The sequence below is a fragment of the Sceloporus occidentalis genome, unplaced genomic scaffold (assembly GCF_023333645.1).
Source record: "Sceloporus occidentalis isolate IW3139 unplaced genomic scaffold, rSceOcc1.0.p SCAF_350, whole genome shotgun sequence".
NCBI classification, from domain to species: Eukaryota; Metazoa; Chordata; class Lepidosauria; order Squamata; family Phrynosomatidae; genus Sceloporus; species Sceloporus occidentalis.
The window spans coordinates 51,105-77,110 of NW_028317330.1; the positions used below are offsets into that span (position 1 = coordinate 51,105).

Here is a 26,006-nt window from a genome sequence, read left to right on the forward strand (position 1 = left end):
CCGTCGAACCGTAGACCTCTGAAGGTGCGCGGTAGTATCTGGCACCAAGACATTAGCAGCAGGTCCTTTAAGTCGTGAGGTGGGGTCTCTACGGATGCATCCTGGTGCCATGTGTTCTCCGGGTAAGCGATGCACACACACCTGGCCATCCGCGTGACCTTTTGATAGGTACTGACCACTGCAGACCAGGAACACCCACAAGAGCTGCAGTTTGGACATGCTCTGACCCAGTTGTCTAGCCATCACAATTTGGCCCTTGTAAAAGTTGCTCAGATCCTTACAGATCCGATTTTTCCTGCTTCTAACACTGTGTTATGACAAAATGTTCCCTTGCTGCCTAATATACCCCACCCCCTGACAAGCTCCATGATAAGATTATCAGTGTTATTCACTTCACCTGTCAGTAGTCATAATGTTACGCCTGATCGGTGTATATGTCCTGTGTGGACTCTCCTGAGCGCAAGTCTACTTGCTAGGGCTGCTTGATCGCTCCATGAGAGTGATCGTGTAGCGTTAATCTCTTGAATGACGCAATCGCAGCATTTTAGGAGTTAAAGTCGTGTATCTTCAGGTAAAGAAAAAAAATACACAAATTATGAATTAAAAACCCAGACATTTTATTTTTTAATATTGCAACCTTATAAAACTTATTGTGACACTTTAGGTGACCGATTATTGATCAGTCTCACCGATTAATGTCGGTGGCCAAAACCTATAACTTACAAGTGATTCTTTTTTTTAGAAAAACATGTACAACTTATTATATTGTTGTAAAACAGATATAAGCTAATAGAAAGTGACAAAGAATATGTATGGATCTTTTCCATGCAGGTTCAATCTTTTTTTTCCCCCTCAATCCCCAACAGGTCAGTACTCTGTCAGTGGTCACATTGCATGGAAGCACCACTGGAATATGATATGTTGACCAGAGGAAACTTTATAAAAATGTTTTTGCTAAAAACATCCTTTTAACTTCTGGCTGCAACAAGAAATTTACTGAGCCAAAGTTTGCCTCATTCCATCTCCATGGGTGGAAAACCATCATGTTGAGAGGAAAAATGGCAAAATGTTCCTAGTAAATTTTTTCCAATATTAATATCACCTAATAAAATGGAGCATATGACATTTGGCTCAACTGGCCAATTTACTTCCGCCAATAAATCAGTGTGTTTGTCCGTGTTTCCCAAGGAAAGTGTTTGAGCTATCTGTGAATATTTGGTTCACAATTTGATGGATTCAGATAAAGCGGGTATCCTCTTTGGAGAGCTGTTCTTTTAAGAGACTTATTCTTAAACCCTAGGATCATGAAAAAATATGTAGAAGTGGTCACCAGCACCAAAAAAAATCAACAGATGCACGAGCCAGACTCCTCCATGTCCCTTACTAACAAACAGACAGAGGCTCAGCACTTCAAGTTCTGAGGTGTTTTAATTACCACACACAAACAGCGGCAATGTTTCGACCCCTAGAGGTCTTTATCAAGCCATGCCACACCGACACCCAAACACACACACCAGGACAGGCTCTGTCACACCAACATCCGCACCAGCACAGGCTCTGCCGACACCCAGACACAAACATCAGGATAGGCCCTGCGACATCGACACCCAAACACACACACCAGGACAGGCTCTGCACACACCGAAACCCACATCTGGACGGGCTAAGCTACAAAAAAAAACTGTATTTATGCCCCCTGTCTGCCCCTCGCTTTAGTATTGATTTATGTAATGGCCCTAGCTGCCCCCTTGTGTATTGATGCCACCAGCTGTCATAAAATGGTGTCATGCAGTATGGGGGATGTATATCTGACTAACTGGTTCCCTTCCATGAGTCTATATCCCCCATACTGCAGGGCAGCATTTTATCTCGGCTGGTTAGCAATATGTAAAAAGTCATGTGTCCTGGAGAACATGGCCGATGTGGTCACCCTTGTCTTTTGCCCCCAGCTAGCCCCACATTGTATATTTATCCAGCCCTCCTTTAGTATTGACATGTGATGCCATCAGCCAGCACCCCTTTTGAATTCATGCCCCCATACCCTTGCATATTGCCCCCCTTTTAGTATGATGTTGGCCATGACACCCAGATTGTAAGCAGGACCTGCCCAACACCCAGACTGGAAGCATAGGACTTGCCATACTAGCCTCAAACAGCCTGCCTGTGCCCCCCCCCCACTTACACATCCATGCTTTAATACACATATTCATTCATTTACTCATTCACAAACATTCACTCACTCATTTATACTCATTTACAGATACTCATTCACTTATTCATATACTTATTCACAGATACTCGTTCATACGCCTTCTCCCACCTCCTTACCTGAGCTGCAGATCGCTCTGTGCTGCTCGCAAACTTCCGCAAGGACCGCTGCTTCCCTCTGCCTTGCTCGCACTCTGAGCACTTCTCTTGTACCGCCCAGGGGAAGCAGGAACAGATCAGAGTCATGTGGCGTGACGTAAATTCACGTGACTCCGCTGGGTTCCTGCTTCCCCTGGGTGGATTCAAGAGACGTTGCTCGCACACACTATACGTGCTAAGCACGGGTAAGCAGCAGGGCGCCTACAAAAGTTAATCCGGACATGATTTGTCTGGGGACAGTGTCCTCAATCCGGGGACATCCGGTCACCCTATTTTAGAGACAATCTTAAATGGGTTTATAATCTTGTATTATTTTCTGTGTCAGTATGACTATCCGTTAAAGTCCATTTTGGCTAAATGACCACTTTCATCTAACATTCCCTATAGCATAAATAGTCAAAGCTTGATAAACTCTAGCAGAGAATACTCAAGTTAAATGTTTATATGCAAAGAACCCAACTAGAGGCTGTAATTTTTTTTTTTTTTTTGAGCACAGAGAAATATCAGGGGCATTGGTTCCACATACCAAAAAACCCTTACCCATCATAGTAATTGAATTACATAGTATAACATTTCACAAGCGTACAGACAGGAATGTGAAATAGCCAGATTGATTATGGAAAGGTAATTTAATTCAATAATAAAAGAAGGATTTGTAAAATTGTTTGGATACTACCATTTTCATGCACATATTGCGTCAGTGGGTTTAAATCGTGGATATCTAGCTGAGCTATGAAAACATGGTCAACTGAGAAATGGAAATAAAAATACCTAACCAGCTAGCTAAACTAACAGGACATTGATCTTATAGTTGGGTGCAACGATTAAAAGGAGTGACCACACATGTTTTTGCAGTTTGAAGACCTTTTATTTTTTTGAGGTGAGACAATCCAATTAAAATGGTTCATAAACATGTCTCACTGTGTACCTTGCTCATGATTGCTCATGCTCTCCTGCTCAACTGTCATGATGTTTCTCATTTTGTTACCACAATGCTGTCTGATGCCTCTTCGCTGGCACCTTGTGTTGCTGTTCTGACTCCCCCTCCCCCCTAATTTTTCCTTCTGTACCCTCCATCCACAAAAACCGATTTAAAATAAAGAAAAACTGATTTACCCTTAAAATGGTTCATAAGGATTTCACATCAATTGAAGTCCCCACAGATTCCCTGTTGAATGTTTCTATAAGAAATATTCAGTAGTAAATTCGGCGATTCGTGCAAAGAAAAAAAAAAAAACCAGACCCCACACGAAGCGAATGGAAACGAAGCAAAAAGCTAAACATTTTCATCCAAGATTTGCGAGGCCTTTCACTCAAACTTACTCTTAAAATGCTCTTAACGCTTTCCTACCTTCTCTGCGGACCAAAACTGAGCTCCAGTGATCATCAATCAGTAAATCAGTAAAGGACAGAGGTTGCATTGCACCACACCAAAACAAAGGTTTTAGATTTTAGAAAGGCTGATTTTTCTAAAACGAAAGGATATGTAGGTGAGTATTTGATGGCCTGCATATCTTTAAATGGAGTCCAGGATAAATGGACACATTTGAACATCTTTTTTTTTGGAAGCTAAAGCTCTAAATTCAGCACTTGCTCATAATAAACTTTTTTTTTTTTAGTTTTTTTTTTTTTACATTTTGCTTGAACTGGATGGTTCTCCTGATTACTGCATATTTTTTTTTAAAAAAATGTTTTTTTAGCAATTTTTATTTTTTCCATTGTATACATTTATTATTATTTTACTATATTATCACATTGTGATTAGAAAGCTGGGCTCGATTGAGGCATTTCAGGGACACCACTGAAGCTTAAGAAACGATTGTTGATCGCTTCCTAAACTCTTTTTAAAAAAGCGAATGCAACATTGGGCTGATGATGATCAGATCACTCCTGGCCAATAGGAGTGATCAGACAGGAATGAAAGCCATCTAAATGGAGGAGTCAACTAAAGTAATAAAAACACAATCTATTCATAAAAATAAAAATTTTAATACATAATTATTGCTTGATCACTTGTCAGTGATATTTTATGTCACTGATTATTGATCAGTTTCACTGATCAATGTCAGTGGCCTAAACTTGCCACTAACAAGTGATCTTATAGCGATATATATATTTTTACTATCTATATTTAACAGAATTGAATGCTTGCTCCCTAATCATTGATCAGTCTCACTATCAAAGCCAGTGACCTAAACAGATCATCATCCCTAATGGTAGGTTTAACCCCTTACGGACCAGGTTGGTTTAACACTTTTGCGGTGCCCCATGTGCTATTTCTTTGAAGCTGGCAAATGCAATTTAGAAACAGAGAAACTGAGAAAGTGACAGCAGATAAGAACCATTAGGCCCATCCAGTCTGCCCGACCTCTGAGTACTTTCCTTAGTACCTGCATTTATCCTATATCTAGCTTGGCCTTATGCCTATCCCATGCTTGCTTAAATGTCTTTACTGTATTAACATATACCACTTCTGCTGGAAGGCTATTCCAGCTCGTTACCTGCATAAAAGACACTTGGGAGCCAGACACCTTGCTGATTGATGGGGGATAAAATACTTATTTCACTAAGATGCAAATTAGGTTATGACTTATGTAAAATGCGTTATTCGGGATTGTTTTGTTGTTATTCTGTCTCTCATTGTTCAAATAAACCTACCATTAACTTTATAGACTGATCATGTCTTTGTCAGTGGGCAAACGTACAAAATCAGCAGGGGGATCAAATTGTTTTTTCCTTCACTGTAACAGGTTAGCTATCCACTAACAGGACCCTGGTGTTACCCCTTACGCTATCCACTAACCCCTAACCAAATCCCTAACCCCTCACTAAGCTGTTAGTTATTTGCATGGTAGTTGGTTCTGAGACATTAACACACATTTGCCCCAAAAAGCATGAGGTGCACCTTCCAAGTTCAACTGTAAAGAAGTCTTGTGACAGTGTAATACTGACATACCACACATATGTGGTATCTACATGCTCAGGAGAAATGTGATTTTTTTTTGTGTTTTCTTTATTTCAGATATTTCATGGCATGTGAAAAGGCAGAACAAAAACCTAAAAACACCTGGGTAGCTGTTACGATTTGTAGTTACTGTGGGCCACTTAGAAAGGTACGCATGATGTCTTTGAAATCTTTAAGGTTTGTTGGGGTCAGTAATGTGAACTATCAAAATTCCAAGTTTGAAAATCAAAACGCACATGTTCGAGTTTTGACCACACAATATCCAAGAAACAAGACGTAACCATGCATGCAGGGTATTACTGTAGTCGGGGGGTTTTGGTGAATACAAATCAAGACCTTTATAGCTCTTTCACATATCCATTCAGAAAAAAACAAGGTACAACTGCAAAGTGGACGTGAAAAATATTTTCTTTTTTGTTACACTAGCTTTGTAAGTTGCTGGTGTGGAATCAGCTGCTTGGGACTTGCCAACATGCCCCTAATCACATTCCTTGTGCTGTCTAGTTTTTGAAAAAAAATATATATAGGTAAAATTGAAATATGGGACCTCTACTGTGTCTCAAATGAGACATGGACCCAGCAAACTGGTGTTTCAAAATACCATGTTTGAAAACGAATGTGCATGTTTCAATTTTGAAGCTCCTGTGCTAAGAAAGTGGGGTATTCCTGTACTCCGCGTGGGGAGGGGTTTGGATACAAATCACAACTTGTTTCAGTAATTTCACACACCCAGGGAAAGAAATATACTGAAATACAGGGTTTGTATATAATGGGTTTAGAAAAAATGAAAACAGTGTGACATTTTACTGCATGTTTGGGACATTAAAATGCCCCTAGTGAAATACTTTGGGATGTCAACTTTCATAACACCTACACCTTTGTCTAGCAGTTTTTTTTTTTCTAGTCGTTATTGGGGCTTAACTCCCAGCATATCATATTTAACCCTTTAACGGCCATAACAAATGAAAATATTAAGCAAGGGTGTTTTCAAAATTAGGACAGATACCGAAATCATTTTTGGAGTTTTTTTACCCCCATGTGCACAGGTTATGAATAGTTTTTATAGGTGAAACTGTGGAAAATTTGGCTTTTCTCCCCTAATTTTCCCTACATTTTTAGATATGTTTATATACTAAATGATGGATTTTGTATAATTATTTTAAAAGATAGCCCTATTTGTCCTGAAAAAGAATAATATATAATGTGTGAGGATGCATTAAATGAGTTAGTGGGCAATCACAGTTGAATAAAGACAAAAACACAAAAACAGCTTTGGTCCTTTAGCGCAAACATGGTTAAAAAAGTACAGGAGAAGTTTATTTCAGAGGAGAAATGATAGAATAGGACATATTATAAAACTGGAGAGTAGGAGGTTAATGTAATGTCAGGATGTTTTACTTTACTGAGAGGGTGGTAGATAAATGGAACAGCCTCCCATCAGAAGTGGTAGAGGTAAGGTAATAGGGATAAGCATGAAGCTGATCACGACCAAATGTCTGGCAGCAGTTTCGAACTGGCAACCTTTCAGTGTAAAACACTGAAAAACAGTTTTCCTTAACCGATTCTTGGGGGGGGGGGGGAAGATATTAAAACATATGGGATAATATGGGATAATAGCATAAGAAATCAAAAAGTTGTCAAGTGATATTATATTCTTTCATCTTAAAGGCAAATAAAAATCTTTATATGAACTGTATCAAAAGCAGTATGACTGTCACAATTTGGAATGGCAGGAACATTAATGTCTCAGCTATGTACCAACAGACCACTGCTGTTCAACCTCCAATCCAGGAGCTCTGTGAGCCATCAATTGGTGACAGCAGTGGGCATTCTCATAAAGAAAACTTTCATTTATGATATGTTAAGCAAACTCCTTAAAATGGACTTGAAAACATGGAAAGTTTTACCACTGCAATTTGTTTTCTCTGCTGGTGCTCAAACAGAACAAATAAAGATTGCTGCCAGGCAGAACATTTTTAAAAACATCCAAGAACAGTGCAAATAACTGACTTACAGTGGCCCCCAGTTATATTGTTCGCAGGCCCCTAGAACACTACAGTTTATTTAGGGATGGGGTAGACATGGAGCTGAAATAAGGTTTCCTCATTAAAAACAGTGACAGAACACCACTCAGGGGTATGCCATATGTTCTTAAAGAACCAACACGAGTTTGCAGCTGTCAATTGACCATTGTTTTCTGATTATTATTTGTCTCGGAAATTAAAATGCTGAACAAAATTGATGAGTAGGACGATTTGAAGACAGTAAGGTCTATTGTACAAGTATTGTTTAACACAAAAAAGCACAATCGTGCATTCTGCCTGAATTACTATGGTCATATCTCCTGACTGGGCAATTGGGCAGTAGTTCAATGGGCCAGTAGAGTAGATCGATATCTCCTTTTAAGCCAGCCATTAACAGTGTGCCTAGCTGGCACATAGCCCAGTACAGTCTCTTCTTGCACTGTGAGACAGAACAAGGGCATATGGCATAGTGGCCCACATTTAATGGTACATTAAGATCAGAGATCTCTATTGGGGACCTATAGCTATTTGGCAGGTGCAACAGTCCTACTTGAGTATAAAATGTCAGGCTTTACTGAATTTGCATTTGACAATGTTATTGTTCCCAGGGTTCACAAATGACATAACCAGGATGTCATGAAACCAGTGGAAATTAAGGCCATTAATGTTGCCAGTCATTTAAAAGAATCCCAGTGACATCTGTTGTGCTGAAAATCAGATACAATTTTAGAAAACATTTAAAAGGTACTCGAGGCTTCAGTTATAGGTTTTTTATGTATTTTACTTCATATGATTCTGCTTTGAGTGTAAAATATTGAGAGTTTGAAAACTTGTCTCCAGACAGCACTGTATTATGTTAACTCTTTTCACTCCACAGTAAGAACTTTACATTGACCACATTAAATCAGAGAATTGCTTGGGATAATTCCACATCTATCCGAGCACTGCAGACAGCAATGTACTGTTTATCTTTCTGGCATTAAAGGGGTTACTTTCAACTAGGGTGACCACATGTCCCAGATTGCCCACTCTCCTCTGCGAGGCCTCCAGCTCAGTCGCGGTGCCGGCATTTCATGCTGAGTGCCGAAATATTACGTCATATGTACAAGAAGTCATAAAATACAGGAATATACCAGCTGGTATGGGTTCACATCTTAAACCCTGGCTTTGCACATAACATGGGGCAGCACTTTTAGATAATTATAGATAAGTGGATACAACTCTGGAGCTCCTCCTAAGCACCTGTATATATAAGCAAGGTATTTCCAAACAACAAGATGTTTCATTAGTTCCGTGGTGAGACTCCCCCCTCCATCAGGAGGCCCGTTACCAGCAGACAGTGGTGTTCTTAGGGGTTGCAGCATGCAGCCCCAAATGAAGGTTTAGGGGCTGAGGAATGCTAAAACAGGCATCAGTATTTTTGATCGCCAAATGCAATAAATAAGCAGCATGTTTTGTTGCTGAAGCATTTTCCCTCGCTGTATTAACTGCTGCTGGGTAAGTTTACGGTGTGTGTTTCCTTTTGTTCTGAACCTTTTTTATATACCGACTCGTTGTCTGAGAGCTTATTTGATTTAGCACTGTTGTACATACTGAACAAAATCTAAAAGGAACAGGTGCAAAAGTGACAATGTAACGGAATATGAGAGGTCTGGCCGGCTAAAGCCTAGTGATTAGTTCACTTACCACCCTACCAAGAAATTTTGGGCTTGATTTGATGACCAGTATAATGACAATAAGTGGCAACAATAATTGGATTTAACGAAAGTGAAAAATGCATGTAACCAACGAAAGAGGTTTCCAGCCACAAAATACGCTAAACATTGCTGCAATGTAAATTAATATCTGCACTTTAATCTGGGATTCAATGGCATCCGTAGAATATAAGTGCATGTTAAATCGACACATTTTAACATTTATTTTACATTTATATTTTCCATGTAAAGTAAAAAATGGTTTCACAAAGTCTGACAGAATTTTTGTATGAATCCAGAAAACATCCCAAAAATCAATTAGGGAGGAACGTTAAAAGAAAAAAAGTTCTCAACACAAACAATTGCGAGAAAGAACACATACCATAAAATATGTAATATAAATTAAATCTCTAGGCACTGCTAAGCGTATTGTCGATCACAATAATTAATTAAGCTTTTCAATGTTTGCCTTAATGCCCCCTTTTTACGTATTCAGAGGCCCTTTAGTTGCAATTATTATTACATTTAATTTCCACAGTAACAGTCATTTAAGTTGAAAAAAAAAGATAAGCCGATCAAGAAAAAAAGGCAAAGAAAAACCCACAGTAAAGTGATTGTGCCTCAAAAAGGTGAAACATTCCTGTTTTAAAAATGGGGAAAATAGCCTCAGGTTTGAAATTCAACAAATTGTCTTAAAAATCAGTTTCTCTACTTTATCTGATTTTTTTTTTTTCCTTCCTTACAACTCCCTTTTGTTTTTTTTCATTAATTTAGGACTCCCCTATCGCTTTAATTAAACTAGTCTTCCTCTCTGTTGTCTTGGCTTAACCCCCACCATTATAAAACTCTTGTGTTTCACATCTCATCATTACATTTCCTAGATTATCACCCTCTGACCTTCAACTTTTTGGTGGCACCGGTGGTCGGGTGTGTCAACAAAGCCATTGCTAGTCCAGTATGGCTGTGTCAGAAGAATGTGATGTTTCATGTAGCATGCACTGGGAGGCCTTCAGGCCTGTGCTGCGGGTTCTGTTGTGATTATATGATCTCCCTTACTTGGCCCATTGGGGTGGTTCGGGACTTATAATGTCTTATAACGGTTGCAGCCGTACCGTTCTACCCCTGGATCTTACTACTGACGTATAGAGGCATAATTATATTTGACACAAATACCCGCTTTCACACAAGACTACATGTTACTGGCTCTTGCAGCAGCTGACTGACATTGAACATTGTTAGTAAATTTGTCTAAGATTATTAAAAAGTCCTTTTCATTTAATGATTTCTCTAATGCAACTCCATTTACAGAATAATTTACACATTTATAGTCTTAAAATGAATGATTTTGCATTAAATATCTGCCGCATAGCTGCCCAGCCCACCAATTTGACCATTTATCCTTGTAGGTAAGTACCATCTAGTTCACACTGTATAACCGTACCTAATTTTGGGTCACCAGTCCTACTTGTGAAAATATGTATCCAAACAAAGCTATCAACTAGCCTGTACATGGCGCCAGTACAGACATGTACATTTAATTTAACAAAGTCAAACTTACAGAAAAACAAATCAAATTCTGTTGGATTTGTGACCAGGAGAAAATATTTTGTGGTCAAGACACAATTTTTACATAATTGTGAAATCATCATTACATTTGTATAAGAACTTGGCCCTGAGCTCATCAATATGTTGTTTGCATGATACAGAGGGTGCACTTTCTGTGTAGTTTGGTACTATCATCAATTGGAAGGGGAACCCATAATTATTCTTCTGCTTAATGTAAAAATGTCACAACAATGAATACTGTCAGATCTATGCTTCCTTGTGAGTTTTCTTCTGAATATCCTGTTACGTAAAATGGGCCACAATCTGAAACAGTCAGAACAGGTATATGATGACACCTGGCATCTACTGTAAAATAAGATTAATGTTATGCTTGTTGTGGCTGTTTTTAGAAATGAAAAATGTTTACAAATGTTTACTTAAAGTAGTACCAGATGCCTGACATCTCCAACATATCTTTTTGTATAAAAATTAGTTTGAGAGACCACAGAACAGGCAGAATGCCAAATCACTGCAGACAGTGTCTTTCCCCATTACATAGGAATTAGCCAATAAATTGCAAGAAAAATGTGTTTTCTATTTTATCCTTTTTCTCTTTTCCTAGTGTGCTAGAATTCCTAGAATTTTTTTAAACAAGGAGGTATTTTTTTTAACTGCACTGCTGATGAAGCAGTTTAAAAGCTAGAGTATTTAGGTTGAAATATCTACTCATTATACTTCATGTCAATTAAGCAATTTTGGGGCCCCTATAGATATAAATGTTTTTAGTGGCAGAGAATTCTAACAATATAATTAACCAAAACAGTGTGCAAGAGCCACGGTGGTACACAACACTCCTCAATCTTCTTAGACTAGTGTTATATAGTTGACAAATATTTTGGGGTTAGTTCATTGTTCTGCTGTGTTCAAGAAAAAAGAGAAAAAAATACAGACAACATCCATTTTATAACTGCTTCCAACCCCTTTCTACTGGCTAGGGAGGAACAGGTTCCCTAATCTAGTCAGCAGATAATGACCAACTCTAAAATGCCATATGTATAACATATCACAATAGTAATATGGTGAAGTTCTACACTATCCATACCTTATAACTTTATAGAATCCATTTCTTCAAAGATCATTACTGGCAAGCTTCTCCAAAGATACCTCACTCAGGTAGGCTGTCAATATATTTTGCAATTATGTGCATGGTTAATTTTAACAAAAGAGAACCAGAAGTTATATCACCAAACCAGACGCAAGACTTTGGAAAAAAATATGTCTGCAGAAAATATCATTTTCAGATACATCAAACCTAAAATATCTTACCTTGTGCCCTAGCTCGAAAACTGGGACCCACTAACAGAAAGCATAAGACTATATAGGTACATATAGAGCAGAAACATACAGTGCTGCATTACAGTAGGTGCTGTTTTGGGTATTAAAAGTTTCCTGCGTTTTTAGGAGAAGAAACTCTGTTTTACTCATTAATAGTGTATATTACTAGCTTTACCCCTTCTCAGAATAGGTTTGCTACTCCAAAAAGTGTCCTATATCACTGCTGATACTGCATTTAATGTGAAAAGTGTCCCTGTTGCAAGGTAAAGAATACCGGTCATTAATAAACACAAAAGTCACTCTTTCTTCGGAACACACAGTTATTTGCAGTGGATTAATGTCATGTTTGCCATCTCTCTGTATGTCAAAAGGTAATTGCAGTTACAATCCCTACACAGTTCTTAATTTATAGACATCTGATACTGGAGACAAGAGATACACAATTGCAGTGTTGAGTCCTAACCAATACCACATACTGCTGACATGCGGACAGATTTATTGTAAAATAACAGAGCATAAAATGCCAGCACACCCAGAGCTTGGGATTGGTTTTGTGTATTGGGGGTTTATGTTGGAGTGACTTCCAAAATTTTAATTGGATGTTACAACAGGGTACACTTTGTTCTAGCATTCTGATTAATTTAAATAGTGTTGGAGTTGATCCACAACTACTATAATTACACAGAGCTATATGTTTGTTTAAAACCACAATATATTAATAATTTCATATCATTAAGATGGTACAGTATATTGTGTTAGAGAATTCTCTCTTTGTCATAGTCCCTGGTAGGTCTCATGATAAACTGAAGCACAAAAGGGACTGTTGTGGCATAACTTGGGTAAATAATTCAAAATCTGATCATTCTAAAAACAGGTATGAAGGATTTCCTCTCAAGAATCATTAGCCCCTTCCACCTTTGTGCCTATAGTAATATGGTAACACTGAGTCTATTGCTAAGGACTTAATATGTGACACTACAATATCTTAAATAGCATTTGACATTTATAAGGACCGTCTAGGATTTAACTCAAATATTGGGAGTAAGGTTACAGAATGTCCCATCCAGGTGCTAAAACTGTAAAATATTAATCTCTTCTGTTGCTATCTTCTCTAAAAGAATATGAGGTCAGTAGCACAGTATAGAGTGGCTGATATTTCACTGTATTCATTATACTGTAAATATTAAGATCGATCATGACAGGAAGCTGGGAGCTAGCAGGAAAAAAGGGCAAAACAAAAACAAAGCATAACAAAAATAGCAACGTTTGGCCGAAACGGTGCTTTTTTGTTTTGCTTTCTTTGAATAAAGTAACCTAAGGATTGGAAGCTGATTGGAAGCCGATTGGAGTGCTGGGGTTCTTTTCTGTGTTCGTACACACACACCAGGACAGGCTCTGCCACACCAACACCCGAACACACACATCAGGATATGCTCTGCCACACTGACACCCAGACACACACACCAGGACAGGCTCTGGACAGGCACGCCGACACCCACACACACCAGGACAAGCTCTGTCACACCGACACCCAAACACACACAAATTGGGACAGGCTCTGCTACACTGACACACACACACACACCCACACACACACCAGGAACGGCTCTGCCACACCCACACACCAGGACAGGCTCTGCCACACCGACACCCAAACACACACACCAGGACAGGCTCTGCCACACCGACACCCAATCACAAACACCAGGACAGGCTTTGCCACACTGACACCCGCATCCGGAGGGTTTCCACAGACGGTTTCACTCAGCCTGCCTGTGGCATCATTGCCCCCAAAACAGCTTGCCTGTGGCCTCTTTGCCACCAAAACAGCCTGCCTGTGGCCTCTTTGCCACCAAAACAGCCTGCCTGTGGCATCTTTACCCCCCCCTTACACATCCATGCTATCACACGCACATATTCATTCACAAATATTTACAGATAAATTTACATTCATAAATTATTCAGATAATCATTCACTCATTCAGATATTCATTAATTCCCTCATTCAGATACTCATTTACATATACTCATTCACAAACATTCATTCACTCACTCCTTCACATATACTCATTAATTCATTCTTTCATTCAATCTCACATACTCCATACAGCCTCCCTCACCCCCTTACCTGAACTGATGATGTACGCTCCGCTCGCAGACTTCCGCAGATCTGCACAGGGGAAGCAGACGTGCAGCAGGGTCATGTGACATACGTGACGTACGTCACATGGTTTCGTTGGATTCCTGCGTCCCCCTGGTAAGTAGCTAGAGTTGCGGGCCCGGTCGCAGTTGCTGCGGGCATAAGGGGCAGGTGCCCCTTTTGCCCTGCATTAAGGACTGCTGCATAGGCCCAGTCAGTCCGGTCCTGACTGGGCCTATTTTAAAGTAGGGCCTGGAGCTGCAGCTCCATTAACCCCTAAGTCAATCTGGCCCGGCCGCGGCCCTGCCCCGGCCCACTGGGCAAATTCCCGGTGTGCCCGATGGCCAGTCCGGGCCTGTGACAGACTAATATGACTATCCTAAAAAGCTCTTGGGAGAACCATGATACCCATATACACACCAGAACCACCTTGCCAACCTTAGCCAACTTTACTAGTTGCAGTGGGCAGTGCCAGCTTTGAAGCAACTACTACCATCATGAGCATCATCATACCCATACCATCATCAGTACCCAAGGCTGCAATCTTGTCAATCTGTAACATAGTAACATAGTTCATAAGGTTGAAAAAAGACCAAAGTCCATCAAGTTCAACCTATATACATATTGTGTCCCTACTGTGTTGATCCAGAGGAAGGCAAAAAACCCTTATGAAGCAGATGCCAATTGCCCCATACCAGGGGGAAAATTCCTTCCCGACTCCAAATATGGCAATCAGAATAAATCCCTGGATCAACGTTCTGTCCCTATTAATCTAATATCCATAACTTGTAATAATCTGTATATATGCTAATGGCCAACACAAATCAATATAAATGTAGCACGGTAGCTTCTAAGGGAACCATTTAAAGTAAGCATCTCAGAATGTACTCAGAAAGTTTGCAAAGTAAACCTAAGAGGTGAAAAGCATATGGGCAGAAAGCACACTTGGACAGCATAACGGTGCTTAAAAATTATATGGAAGTTGTTTCTGGTGCACAACAGTTTACTTTAATAGACTCTTTGGTATATTTAATTTTATACAGTGCTAGCTTAAACAAAGAATATTAACAGAGACTACGGGGCTAAACACAGTAAAAACATGCACATCAGGAAATGTTTTTCTACTCTGGGAACCGTAAATGTTTTAGAATGCCTACTGGGCATAATGAACGAGACCAAAAATCTCAAGGCAAATCAGGAACTAATTAGATGCTTTCTGAGAGGGAGGGAAGCATTAAAACTTAAGTTTAATCAGTTGGACTGATCCTGTGCTCTCCACATATAAGGAGATGTCTTAAATTCTATGGTTTCTGACAGGATGAGGAGTATCTTAAATCCACTCTAGGGGGACATTGCCACTCAATGCTTTCAAGGTTCCTCAAGTTATACCAACATATGCTTAAGATTATGTTTTCCCACCTTATCAATATGTGAGCCTCCCAAATGTGACACTTAAACAACCAGGGTCTGATACATGCTTAACTAATTTACTGAGTGAAATGCTGAAATGCTTTTTTGTACATGAAAATTGAGCACATTGCCTTCTGTCATGCGCTCTGACAAGCCACTGCTTGTCTCTGTCCTATAGCCCTACACTATCCTTTTGAATACTTTATGACCACCCTTGCCCTTGTTACTATTTTAATTGGTCTTTATATAGCAACATTATAATTGAATTCCACTGAAGCCACAAATCAAGATCAACCTCTAACACAATGGTTGTTGTTTCTGCTGATCCAAGAAAAGGTTGGAGGAAAAATAAAGTATTATGTTAGCTTCAAATAGATAGCTCTCCACAATTAGACTCCTCAACGTAGGTATCAAGACCGCTTAGTAAAAGGGCTACAGACTGGGGAGACTGGAAATGACATCCCTTTTAAACATCTATTCTTGCACATAATACATTATAAAGGTAATGATTAAAAAATAGCTACACAGCAGAAAGCATATCATGTATGCTATCATTCAGTTTCCAAAAATAATTCAGCACTGTTCTGTGGGTATAACATTAGAACTATCAAAGACACCCGTGTGTAGCTTATGGTCTGCACAAAAGCCAACCATATAGGTTGTAATACCCTGTCAAATTTGATGGTACATTATATATTGCTGTTTCAGAGAAAAATGAAAAATAAATTACAAGGTTTTACATATTTACATTTTGTTGACATACTGAACCCAACTTCAATGGAACAGTCAAATGATCATACCTTCTAACATGGACATAGAGTAGTGCATTTGTTCTAGAGGGTGTGGCTAAAGGCATGGCAGAAGACACTTATTCAGTCATTTTATGTAACATTGTAACCACCAAGTTATAGCTTTATTCGGATTTAAGTACAGTAAAGGAATTTTTTTTGATCCCCTGCTGATTTTGTATGTTTGCCCACTGACAAAGACATGACCAGTCTATAGTTGTAATGGTAGGTTTATTTGAACAAGAACAAAACTATCCAGAATAACATATTTCAAATAAGTTATAAATTGATTTGCATTTTACTCAGTGAAGTAAGTATTTGATCCCCTATCAATCAGCAAGATGTCTGGCTCCCAGGTGTCTTTTATACAGGTAATGAGCTGAGCTTGTTACCTGTATAAAAGACACCTGTCCACAGAAGCAATCAATCAATCAGATTCCAAACTCTCCACCATGGCCAAGACCAAAGAGCTGTCCAAGGATGTCAGGGACAAGATTTTAGACCTACAGAACGCTGGAATGGGCTACAAGACCATTGCCAAGCAGCTTGGTGAGAAGGTGACAACAGCTGGTGCAATTATTTGCAAATGGAAGAAACACAAAATCACTGTCAATCTCCCTCGGTCTGGGGCTCCATGCAAGATCTCACCTCATGGAGTTTCAATGATCATTTGAACGGTGAAGAATCAGCCCAGAACTACATGGGAGGATCTTGTCAATGATCTCAAGGCAGCTGGGACCATAGTCACCAAGAAAACAATTGGTAACACACTAGGCCATGAAGGGCTGAAATCCTGCAGCGCCTGAAAGGTCCCTCTGCTCAAGAAAGCACATGTACAGATCTGTCTGAAGTTTGCCAATGAACATCTGAACGATTCAGAGGAGAACTGGGTGAAAGTGTTGTGGTCAGATGAGACCAAAATCGAGCTATTTGCCATCAACTCAACTAGCCATGTTTAGAGGAGGAGGAATGCTGCCTATGACCCCAAGAACACCATCCCCACCATCAAATATGGAGGTGAAAGCATTATGCTTTGGGGGGGGGTTTCTGCTAAGGGGAGAGGACAACTTCACCGCATCAAAGGGACGATGGATGGGGCCATGTACTGTAAAATCTTGAATGAGAACCTCCTTCCCTCAGCCAGGGCATTAAAATGGGTCATGGATAGGTATTCCAGCATGACAGTGACCCAAAACACACGGCCAAGGCAACAAAGGAGTGACTCAAGCAGAATCGCATTAAGGTCCTGGAGTGGCCTAGCCAGTCTCCAGACCTTAATCCCATAGAAAATCTTTGGAGGGAGCTGAAGGTTCAGGTTGCCAAACCTGGTGGCCAACTACGAGAAACGTCTGACCTCTGTGATTGCCAACAAGGGTTTTGCCACTAAGTCATGTTTTGCAAAGGGGTCAAATACAAATCAATTTATAACTGGATTGTTTTGTTTTTATTCTGTCTCTCATTGTTCAGTCTATAATTTTAATGGTAGGTTTATTTGATCATGTCTTTGTCAGTGGGCAAACGTACAAAATCAGCGGGGATCAAATAATTGTTTCCTTCACTGTAGCTAGGTAAAATAACGTCTTTTACTTAGTGACATTTACAATTACATTTTCTGTAGCTTTATATACACATTATTCCGACTTTTACAGATGTGGAACACTGTCAAGCTGATGAGACCAACTGAGCTCCTACAGTTACTAAAATTGTGCTGAGACATTTGCAAATATCTGCAATGGCTATATTCTACCATTTGCCACAGATTTTTTTACAACTCTGAACGCTAGAATATCTGAATTGAAAATAATAATTGCTTCAGGCTACTGTCTGGACTGCTGAATTATATTCAAGTGCATATTGTGTTCTTGGGTGTCAGTGTTTGGAGGCAAGAAAAGGCACTTGCTCTCCCTTCTGGAACTTAGCCAATCTACCCACAAAAGCAATCAGGGGCAATTCCAGGTAGTCAATTACATTGACATGAATGAAGAAGCATGTATGAACACCATTAAATCCATATATACATATCGTTATGCTGCAACATTTTTTCCAACAATTCTAAAAAACAAAAGTACATCAATAATATTTTCACACCAAAAATCCATTAAGAGCTTTTAAATATGTTAGTACATTTTATTTTCTGCAAACTGTATTTTTTTAAACAAATGTTTTGAGGCATGGCTGGCTTAGCGCGAGAAGATAACAGGATGTGCTTTAATGTGCTCATATGTTGTCAATTATTGCCGACCAAGAATGAAATGGGTACAAAGGTCTTATACATGAGACTCTTAAATCCTGAGACTCAACTTACTGGAAAGCTATCACTTTTTCTGCAACGTTATTATCTAAGGGCCGTGATACGGAATATGCTGGCGCTATATAAAATATTAGCTATGCATCCCATAAAATGAAACTCACACATATTGGCTAGCTCCTTTTCTACACAAAAAAAAAAAATAAAAAAATAAAAAAAAAGGAAAAGAAAAAGAAAATCTAATATTCACTTGATTTGAAGAGAATATATCTAAAACATGAAAGCAGTGAGGAAATGTTCCTGATAGAAAAACTCTGGAACAACAAAGAAAAGGAGAAATGTGTCATGTTTTTAATCAACTAATCTAATATGCCTAGAAAGCTTAATAAAATACAGGGAAGCATCTTCTGCCAAACAAAGGGGGGAAATATTGTTTCTTTGCAAATTCTAAGAGGGAAGCAGTAAAAGCTGCACAACTGTTCTTGGATGGTTGGGAGAAATTTCTCTCGAAGGATGTGTGGGTACCAAGTGTGGGTACCATTATTTATTCATGGCTGCGTTCTTAGGCAAAAATTAGCCCACTTCCTTGACTGAGAAGCAACACCACACATGAAAGATATCAGGATGCTTTAATGTTAGCATGACACAGGACTGATGGTAGCGTTCACTCTGTCTTCTCCGGATAAGATTTTTGCTGGATGCTCCTAGTGATCAGAAAGGTGATTCAGTGAAAATGACTTTGCCCCAGTCCTCAGCAGTCTGTACCTTATGCTGTATATCAGTCTGTCCTGGATGTTTTTCTGGAGAGAAGTGGCTACTTTGTTGCCCTTTTTGACACCAGGCCATCCTCCAAAAGTCTTCGCCTCACTGTGCGTCCAGATGCTTGCTGGACTTTCTTGGGCGCCCTGATGCATTCTTCACAACAATTGAACCTCTCTCCTTGAAGTTCTTGATGATCTGATAAATGGTTAATTTAGGTGCAATCTTACTAGCAGCAATAGCCTTGCCTGGGAAACCCTTTTTGTGCAAAGTAATGATGACAGCACGTGTTTCCTTGCAGGCAACCATGGCTAACAGAGGAAGAACAATGATTTCAAGCACCACCCTCCTTTTAAAGCTTCCCCTTTATTCTAACTCAATCAGCATAACAGAGTCATCTCCAGCCTTGTCCACGTCAACACTCTCACCTGTGTTGAGGGAATCACTGAAATGTTTTTTGGGGATTGAGTTAATTTTCATGGCAAAGAGGGAGTTTGCAATTGATTGCAATTCATCCGATCACTCTTCATAACATTCTGAGTATATGCAAATTGCCATCATCTAAACTGAGGCAGGAGACTTTGTGAAAATGAGTATTTGTGTAATTCTCAAAACTTTTGGCCACGACTGTACAGGGGGCCCAACTGCGATGGGGTCCATCCCTCCTGTCTCCTCATGCTGGTTCAAAAAGGGCCCTCCCGAGCTCCTCCTCTGCACAGACTGTCAGGTAGGAATGATTTGCATAGCTGGTTCGATTAGGGGCATATCTTAGTGAACTACATTTCCCATGATTCCCAGGGTGTCTTTAGCGTGACTGAGAATCATGGGACATGTTGTTCCTATAGATGTGCTATTCCTATCTGAGCCACTGACTGGTGAGCAAAAAAAAAAAAAAAACACTCCACACATGCAATAAGATATGACAAAAATAGTGGTTTTTATTTTTTTCCCCATGAGGGTAGTCTTATATTCAGGCATTTTCTTTTTCCCTCCAATAAGATCCAAAATTTGAGGGGTCGTCTTATAATCAGTACATAACAGGATGCTGAAATATGCAAGTGCCCCTGCCATGTGCAACATCTATTTTTATAATCAGCAGGCCGAATTCTACTTGGTTTCTTTACTGCTAATAGCAATTAACTGTAGGCCACACCGGCTCTATAGGTGCAAACTGATTACATCATTCTGCACTTAATACAGTGCCAGATCTCTTCCTCATTAGCACTGAATCTCTGTCAGTAACCTAGAGGCAGCCATTCATAAAACCTACATTGGCAGAATTTACCACTATCTTTAGCCTGATCTGTTGCAGGTCCACCTGCTCATTTTTCAAAAGGCACCGCCAGAGCAAGCATTTTTCATGATCACTCAATAAACGTAAGTCATACTCTGCATATTTTCAGCAGGTGTTCACACACACACAATATCCAATCATTATTTTTAGTACAGTAAAGCTGATCCTTTTCAGAAATACATTTTCCTAGAAACCATTAATGGCTCATGAAGCGTGAAATGACTTTGCAGGTCTTATTACTTGCCCCTAATACTATATTTAATTAACAAGGGAACAAGGTATAGTTATGGTGAACTTTAACTAGAATTATGCAGAATGCCAACTTTGTCAACAGGGTAAATGTCTACAGATGTGTATATATTATCTTTGAAAACAGAAAGTGTCTGTGCTGTTGCATGTCACATGCCATTTAATATTTGGACCACTAGTCTGACACCTGTTTCATTTATTTCAGCCACTGAATAAGCCTCTTGCACAGATGTCAAAACATTAATGATGTCAAAACATTAATGATGTCATAGTTTTGATTCTGGGCCAAAAAAAACTGCATCTTAGTTAAGAACTGGCACTTCTATTACTATTTTTTGACATAAATACAGAACCTATAGCACTGGAAAGAAACACAAAAAACAATAAAGGCTGTAAAAGAGATGAAATCTAGCAATGTAATTATATGGATAAATTTAAACACCTGCACTGGATTTGATTATTACAGAGACGGAATGCATATATGGTTCTGAAGAAACTGATGGTGATAGAAGTACACATTCCCTCCCTGTTACACAAATTAAGATATTTATGTGCGGATTACTGATGAGATGCAGAATGATTATACCGTACTTTGCAAGACCGCTTTTACATATAATGCAGAGAGGACTATCATAAAGACGTGCCGCCAATTTAATTTACCTGTCTATAAGTGCATATGATGATTTCTCGAAGGTGATAATGCATGGGAGTCATTGTCTCGCTAACGCTGTCGAGTGCCATGTCCACTTCCTTCTTCATTCTGTGCCCATCTGGCAGAAGCTGGACAACCTTCATCACAACCTAAAAAGACACAAGCTTTTAAAAAAAAAAAAAAAAAGTAGCCACCCCAACTCCTCTTTAATGTCAAAACAACAATTTCCATCAACAATACTTTATAGTCATACAAACACCACAAGTGCGAAAATGTATTCCGATAAATAGATCATACGTTGTTACGATACATACATTCAAAGGGTATGATAAAATTAGGATTCACAGACTAAGACAAACTGATACATTAAGTAAAGGGGGACCTGCTCGCAGGCTTATGTCTTGAATTTTCAGTATATCACTCAACAGACAATATTTCAATATCTGAAATAATTTGGTGGGCATTAGTTTGGCTGCAACTGAATGTGTTTTACTTCTTTTTTCTGTAACAGGTCTTTGGGGGATCAGACTGTGATAGCCCATGTCTCAGTTGGGCAGCACCTATGTAATAACACATTGCAACTGGCTATAGATCAAGATGTGAATTAGCCCCTGCTGCAAGCTGGCACATAGGCCCTGTACCAATTGCACAACATTCACCAGAATCTAGATAGAAGAATAAAAACAAGACATGGCCGCATTTTTACTACAATTTTGAATTTGAATGATTTAGTTTAGTTTACTAATCACAGTGTGATTAGAAAGCTGGGCCCCATTGATTTGCATGGTTGAATGCAATACCTGTATGGAAACGTGTGTCCGGTGAGGGGCCACACATTACCCCTGATGCCAATCTCGGTGTTGCTAAATACCTCGTGTCATGAGGTAACCCAGGTGTAACTTATGCCTTGTTAAGGGGTGAAGTTAGTAAATCCAGAGGCCTGGTGCTATTAACCCCTTCATGCCCACAAACTCTATGCAGTCCTGACGATGTGACTCCTCCTAGTTGATATTGGAGTGCCACAAAAAAAACCCACAATAGCTGTGATGTTAAATTCAGTCTCAAGGTTGATATAATGGAGGAGACACTCTCTAAGTGAGCTAAAAGTCAGGATGTTTTACCTCAAACTCTCCTTTGGTATACTTGGCATCTGGCACACTTACAATTTCATCCTCAGTCATTTCAGGAATGCTCTGCAAGAAGGATAAAGAGACAGACAAAATGCATAAAATGTTTTGACAGGAATATGAAGATAGGACGATCTCGTATTAGATATTATAATTACAGCCGTGATTTGTTCAGCTAGTAAACTATAATAGACTATCCTCTATATGCAGTAATAAGCAGTGATTCTATGGTTAGCTGAACACTGGGGGCATCAATTCTAGCTACACATTCACATTCTAAGAGTGAGGTTGCAAACATTCTTTAGAGAAAATGTGGAGTCATCGCTGCATCAACTGAAACTTCTTCACACAAATAGTATTTTGAACCCAGAATTCATTGTTAGAAATCTGGTCCATGGTGTGTGATTTAGTACTTACATTGAAATGCCAGAGGGTGAGTAAGGCAATAACCATTGCAGTCGTTGTCCTCCCTTTGCCTCCATGACAGTTAAATACAAAAGCAGCTTTGGAGTCCTCTGCAAGGATGCTCTTCATAGACTGGAGAATCCTGTCAAAATCCTGTATGACAAATGGTACAATTCAAAACACCTGCCTTCGTAAAACAGGAGGGCAGCTATGGCTGTGCAGAGAATTATTCTATTTTTTAACATTCAGGGGTGTCCAACTTGCGGCCCTCCAGCTGCTTCAGGACTACATTTCCCATAATACTCTTTCAGCTAAGGGCAAGCTGAGGATTATGGGAAATGTAGTCCTGCAGCAGCTGGAGGGCCGCAGGTTGGACACCCCTGCTATAGCGCAATGATAAATGTGTTTGATTGCCTCTTCTGGATATGTTTTTACGAGGGAGGATCACATGACCAGTGTTAAAATCTAGGCCCCTCTAGGCTCAAAAATAACTGGAACCCCCATGCAGTAAAGAACTCTTGACGCCAGTGATCGGTTAGGAAATAGTTTTACCCTTGTTCCATTAAGTTCCCTATGGAGATGTCCTATATGTAAAGCTGAAGTTTATTAGTACATTGTAAGTACCATTACCTGTTCCCTAGGGGCACAGAAATCTGGAATTGGGATCCTTCTATACACCAGACCTGGGCACGTACTCTTCTGTTGGTTAAAAACCTCCTGCACTGTCTGGCACGTCTTAAACATTTTCATCTGTTTGTCCTGTTCGAGGTAAACATCCAACCACTTCTGAGAGGTAAGGACATGATTTGCCACAGTCGCCTCTAACTTCTGAGAATGAGAAAAACAAAAAGGTGCTTAGGCAGGAAAATGTATAATTTCATTAGTAAGCATTTACCATAAACATCACTTTATAATGCGTTAGCGCATACATTTAATCAGTGGCATACTTTAAGCCTATGGTGCCAGTAGAGGGTCTGCCACCTAACAGGCGGTCCACCTCTTACTCAAAAGACTGGATGGGAGATCAGAGATTTGCACTATGGAGTAAGCAGGCACAGCCTCCATATAATGCGGTAAGGAGCAGACATTCCCTCTATCTCCACAGAGAGGAGGTAAGCTACAGGCAAGGCTGGGATGCTGCCCTGGGTCAGGCCTAGGGGAGTCAACTTATATGCACTGCTGGGTTTATTGTTACAATATAATACAGAAGAAGGAGACGAACCAAATCAACTCCCTCTCCATGAGCCCTTACTATGGCTCATATTGTGAAAATAAATGTACTGAATTCCCTAGTTTATTTATAAGAATCACTATGCTTTATCATTATAACCGTTTACCTTCATATACCGACTATAGTTAGATATTAACTTACTAATGTTTGTGGCTCACTAAGCAAATTGTGAGACTTTAAAAAATATATACACTGCCCTCTTGTGGTCATAACTCGATAGCAATTGCCTTTTTTAAATCTTAATTGTGACAGCTGAAAAGGGACATTTAAGTCTTTAAAGTGGGGGTGCAGCCTATATTCGGGGTCTAGTGCCCGACGCCCGGGACATGCAGTTCCGGGCGCCGGGCAAGCAGCAGGGTTAGGATGCAGATCCCCCACAGCGGTGCAGGGGACCCGTATCCTACTCTCCGATACGCTCAGACAGCCTCCCCTGCTGGAACGTCTGCACGATGTGCTTTAACAATCTCCCTTGCCGGGAATTCCCACGAGGGGAGTGCCGGCACCGGGTATACACGTATTGCATAGATGTCCCCCTCCGGCCCCGCAAGACACCCGGGAGTCTGCTCTGGTAAGTCGGGGGGGGAAGCAGAGTGGCAGCATATCTCGAGGGGGGGAGGACAGAGTGGCAGCATATCTATTACAAAACTTTTTCTTTAAAAAAAGCACCAAACTTTTAGGGTGCAGCCTATATCTGAGCCAATACGATAATAGCCAGGCTCTGCATTGTGCGTGTAATTTCAGCAAAATTCTAGTGGAAACACTTTAGAGTACATTTATCAACTTTCAAAATATCTTTCACTTTAAAGAAATTTAGTATGGTAGTGAGTGAAGAAAATTAAATTTACAGAAGCTGGGCCCTCTTCTCCTTCTGTACCAGTATGTTTTTAACGTATGTTAATGTTATTATAATATTTTCTGTTAAGTATTGTCAGCAGGGATGCGCAATTCGTATCACCTCACGCATTTAGTTCCGGGTGCCGGGCAGGTGTTTTTTTGCCCCCATTTGGCCCTGCTGCGGGCTAGGATCCAGATTCCCTGCTGTTTGTTTTTAACACCCAGTTAGTTCATTAACTTATTTTAAGTAAACAGAAAATGTTCATATTGTTTTTTATCCGATTAATCAATAACGAATTGAAAAAACAATTGGCCAATCAGTTAGGAAAATAATCCTTATTTGCAGCCCTATGCATATCCTCCACTCCTGGTCGCCATTGAAGCCTCTTTCCCCCTACGCGGTGTTGTGGCTGCGCTGGATATGATGTCATTTCATGTCCAGCGCGATGCCCTCATGCAGCCCTGTTTGTTTCTGGCCATGTGCACCAGAGCTTGGAGGAGGAGGTAGTCTGGGGAGCAGATCTTCCGCATTTTAGCGGATGTGACGAGAAACCCATGAGGTGAAGTCCCCAGGATGACGGGCTCTGTATGAGGAGTGGTGTTATGCTGGCTGACATGATGTTATTAATATAACTAACATTATTTAGCTGTTAATACATATGCCTGGTGCATAGGGGATAGTGTATGCAAAACAAAGTATCACATCACACACCAAATGATTTAGTGGCACCACAACTACTGTCAAACACTTCAAGTAGTTATTGATCCAGCTCGCAGAGAGCTGTGGATAAAGTTGGCCAATTTTCTTCAACCATTATGACTGCTTGTGTGTTCCAGATCATTGTCTTGCTGCATGGCCATCTTTCACATGAGCTGATAAATGGATGACATTCTAAAATATAATTATTTGATGCAAAGGGTATTTCATGATTCCTTCAA

The 26,006-nt window shown here is 39.9% G+C and overlaps 1 protein-coding gene across 2 annotated transcripts in view; it reads right to left on the reverse strand.

Annotated features, from left to right (window-relative positions):
* LOC149274067 (paladin) overlaps window positions 1-26,006 on the reverse strand; it is a 61,383-nt gene that overhangs the window by 10,599 nt on the left and 24,778 nt on the right. For both annotated transcript variants that reach the window (XM_089505855.1, XM_089505854.1), the window contains exons 14-17: window positions 23,633-23,830; window positions 23,015-23,155; window positions 22,592-22,663; window positions 21,479-21,619 (exon numbers count right to left, since the gene is read on the reverse strand). In XM_089505855.1, the coding sequence (XP_089361981.1) occupies window positions 21,479-21,619; window positions 22,592-22,663; window positions 23,015-23,155; window positions 23,633-23,830 (552 nt within the window). The remainder of the gene's footprint in view (window positions 1-21,478; window positions 21,620-22,591; window positions 22,664-23,014; window positions 23,156-23,632; window positions 23,831-26,006) is intronic.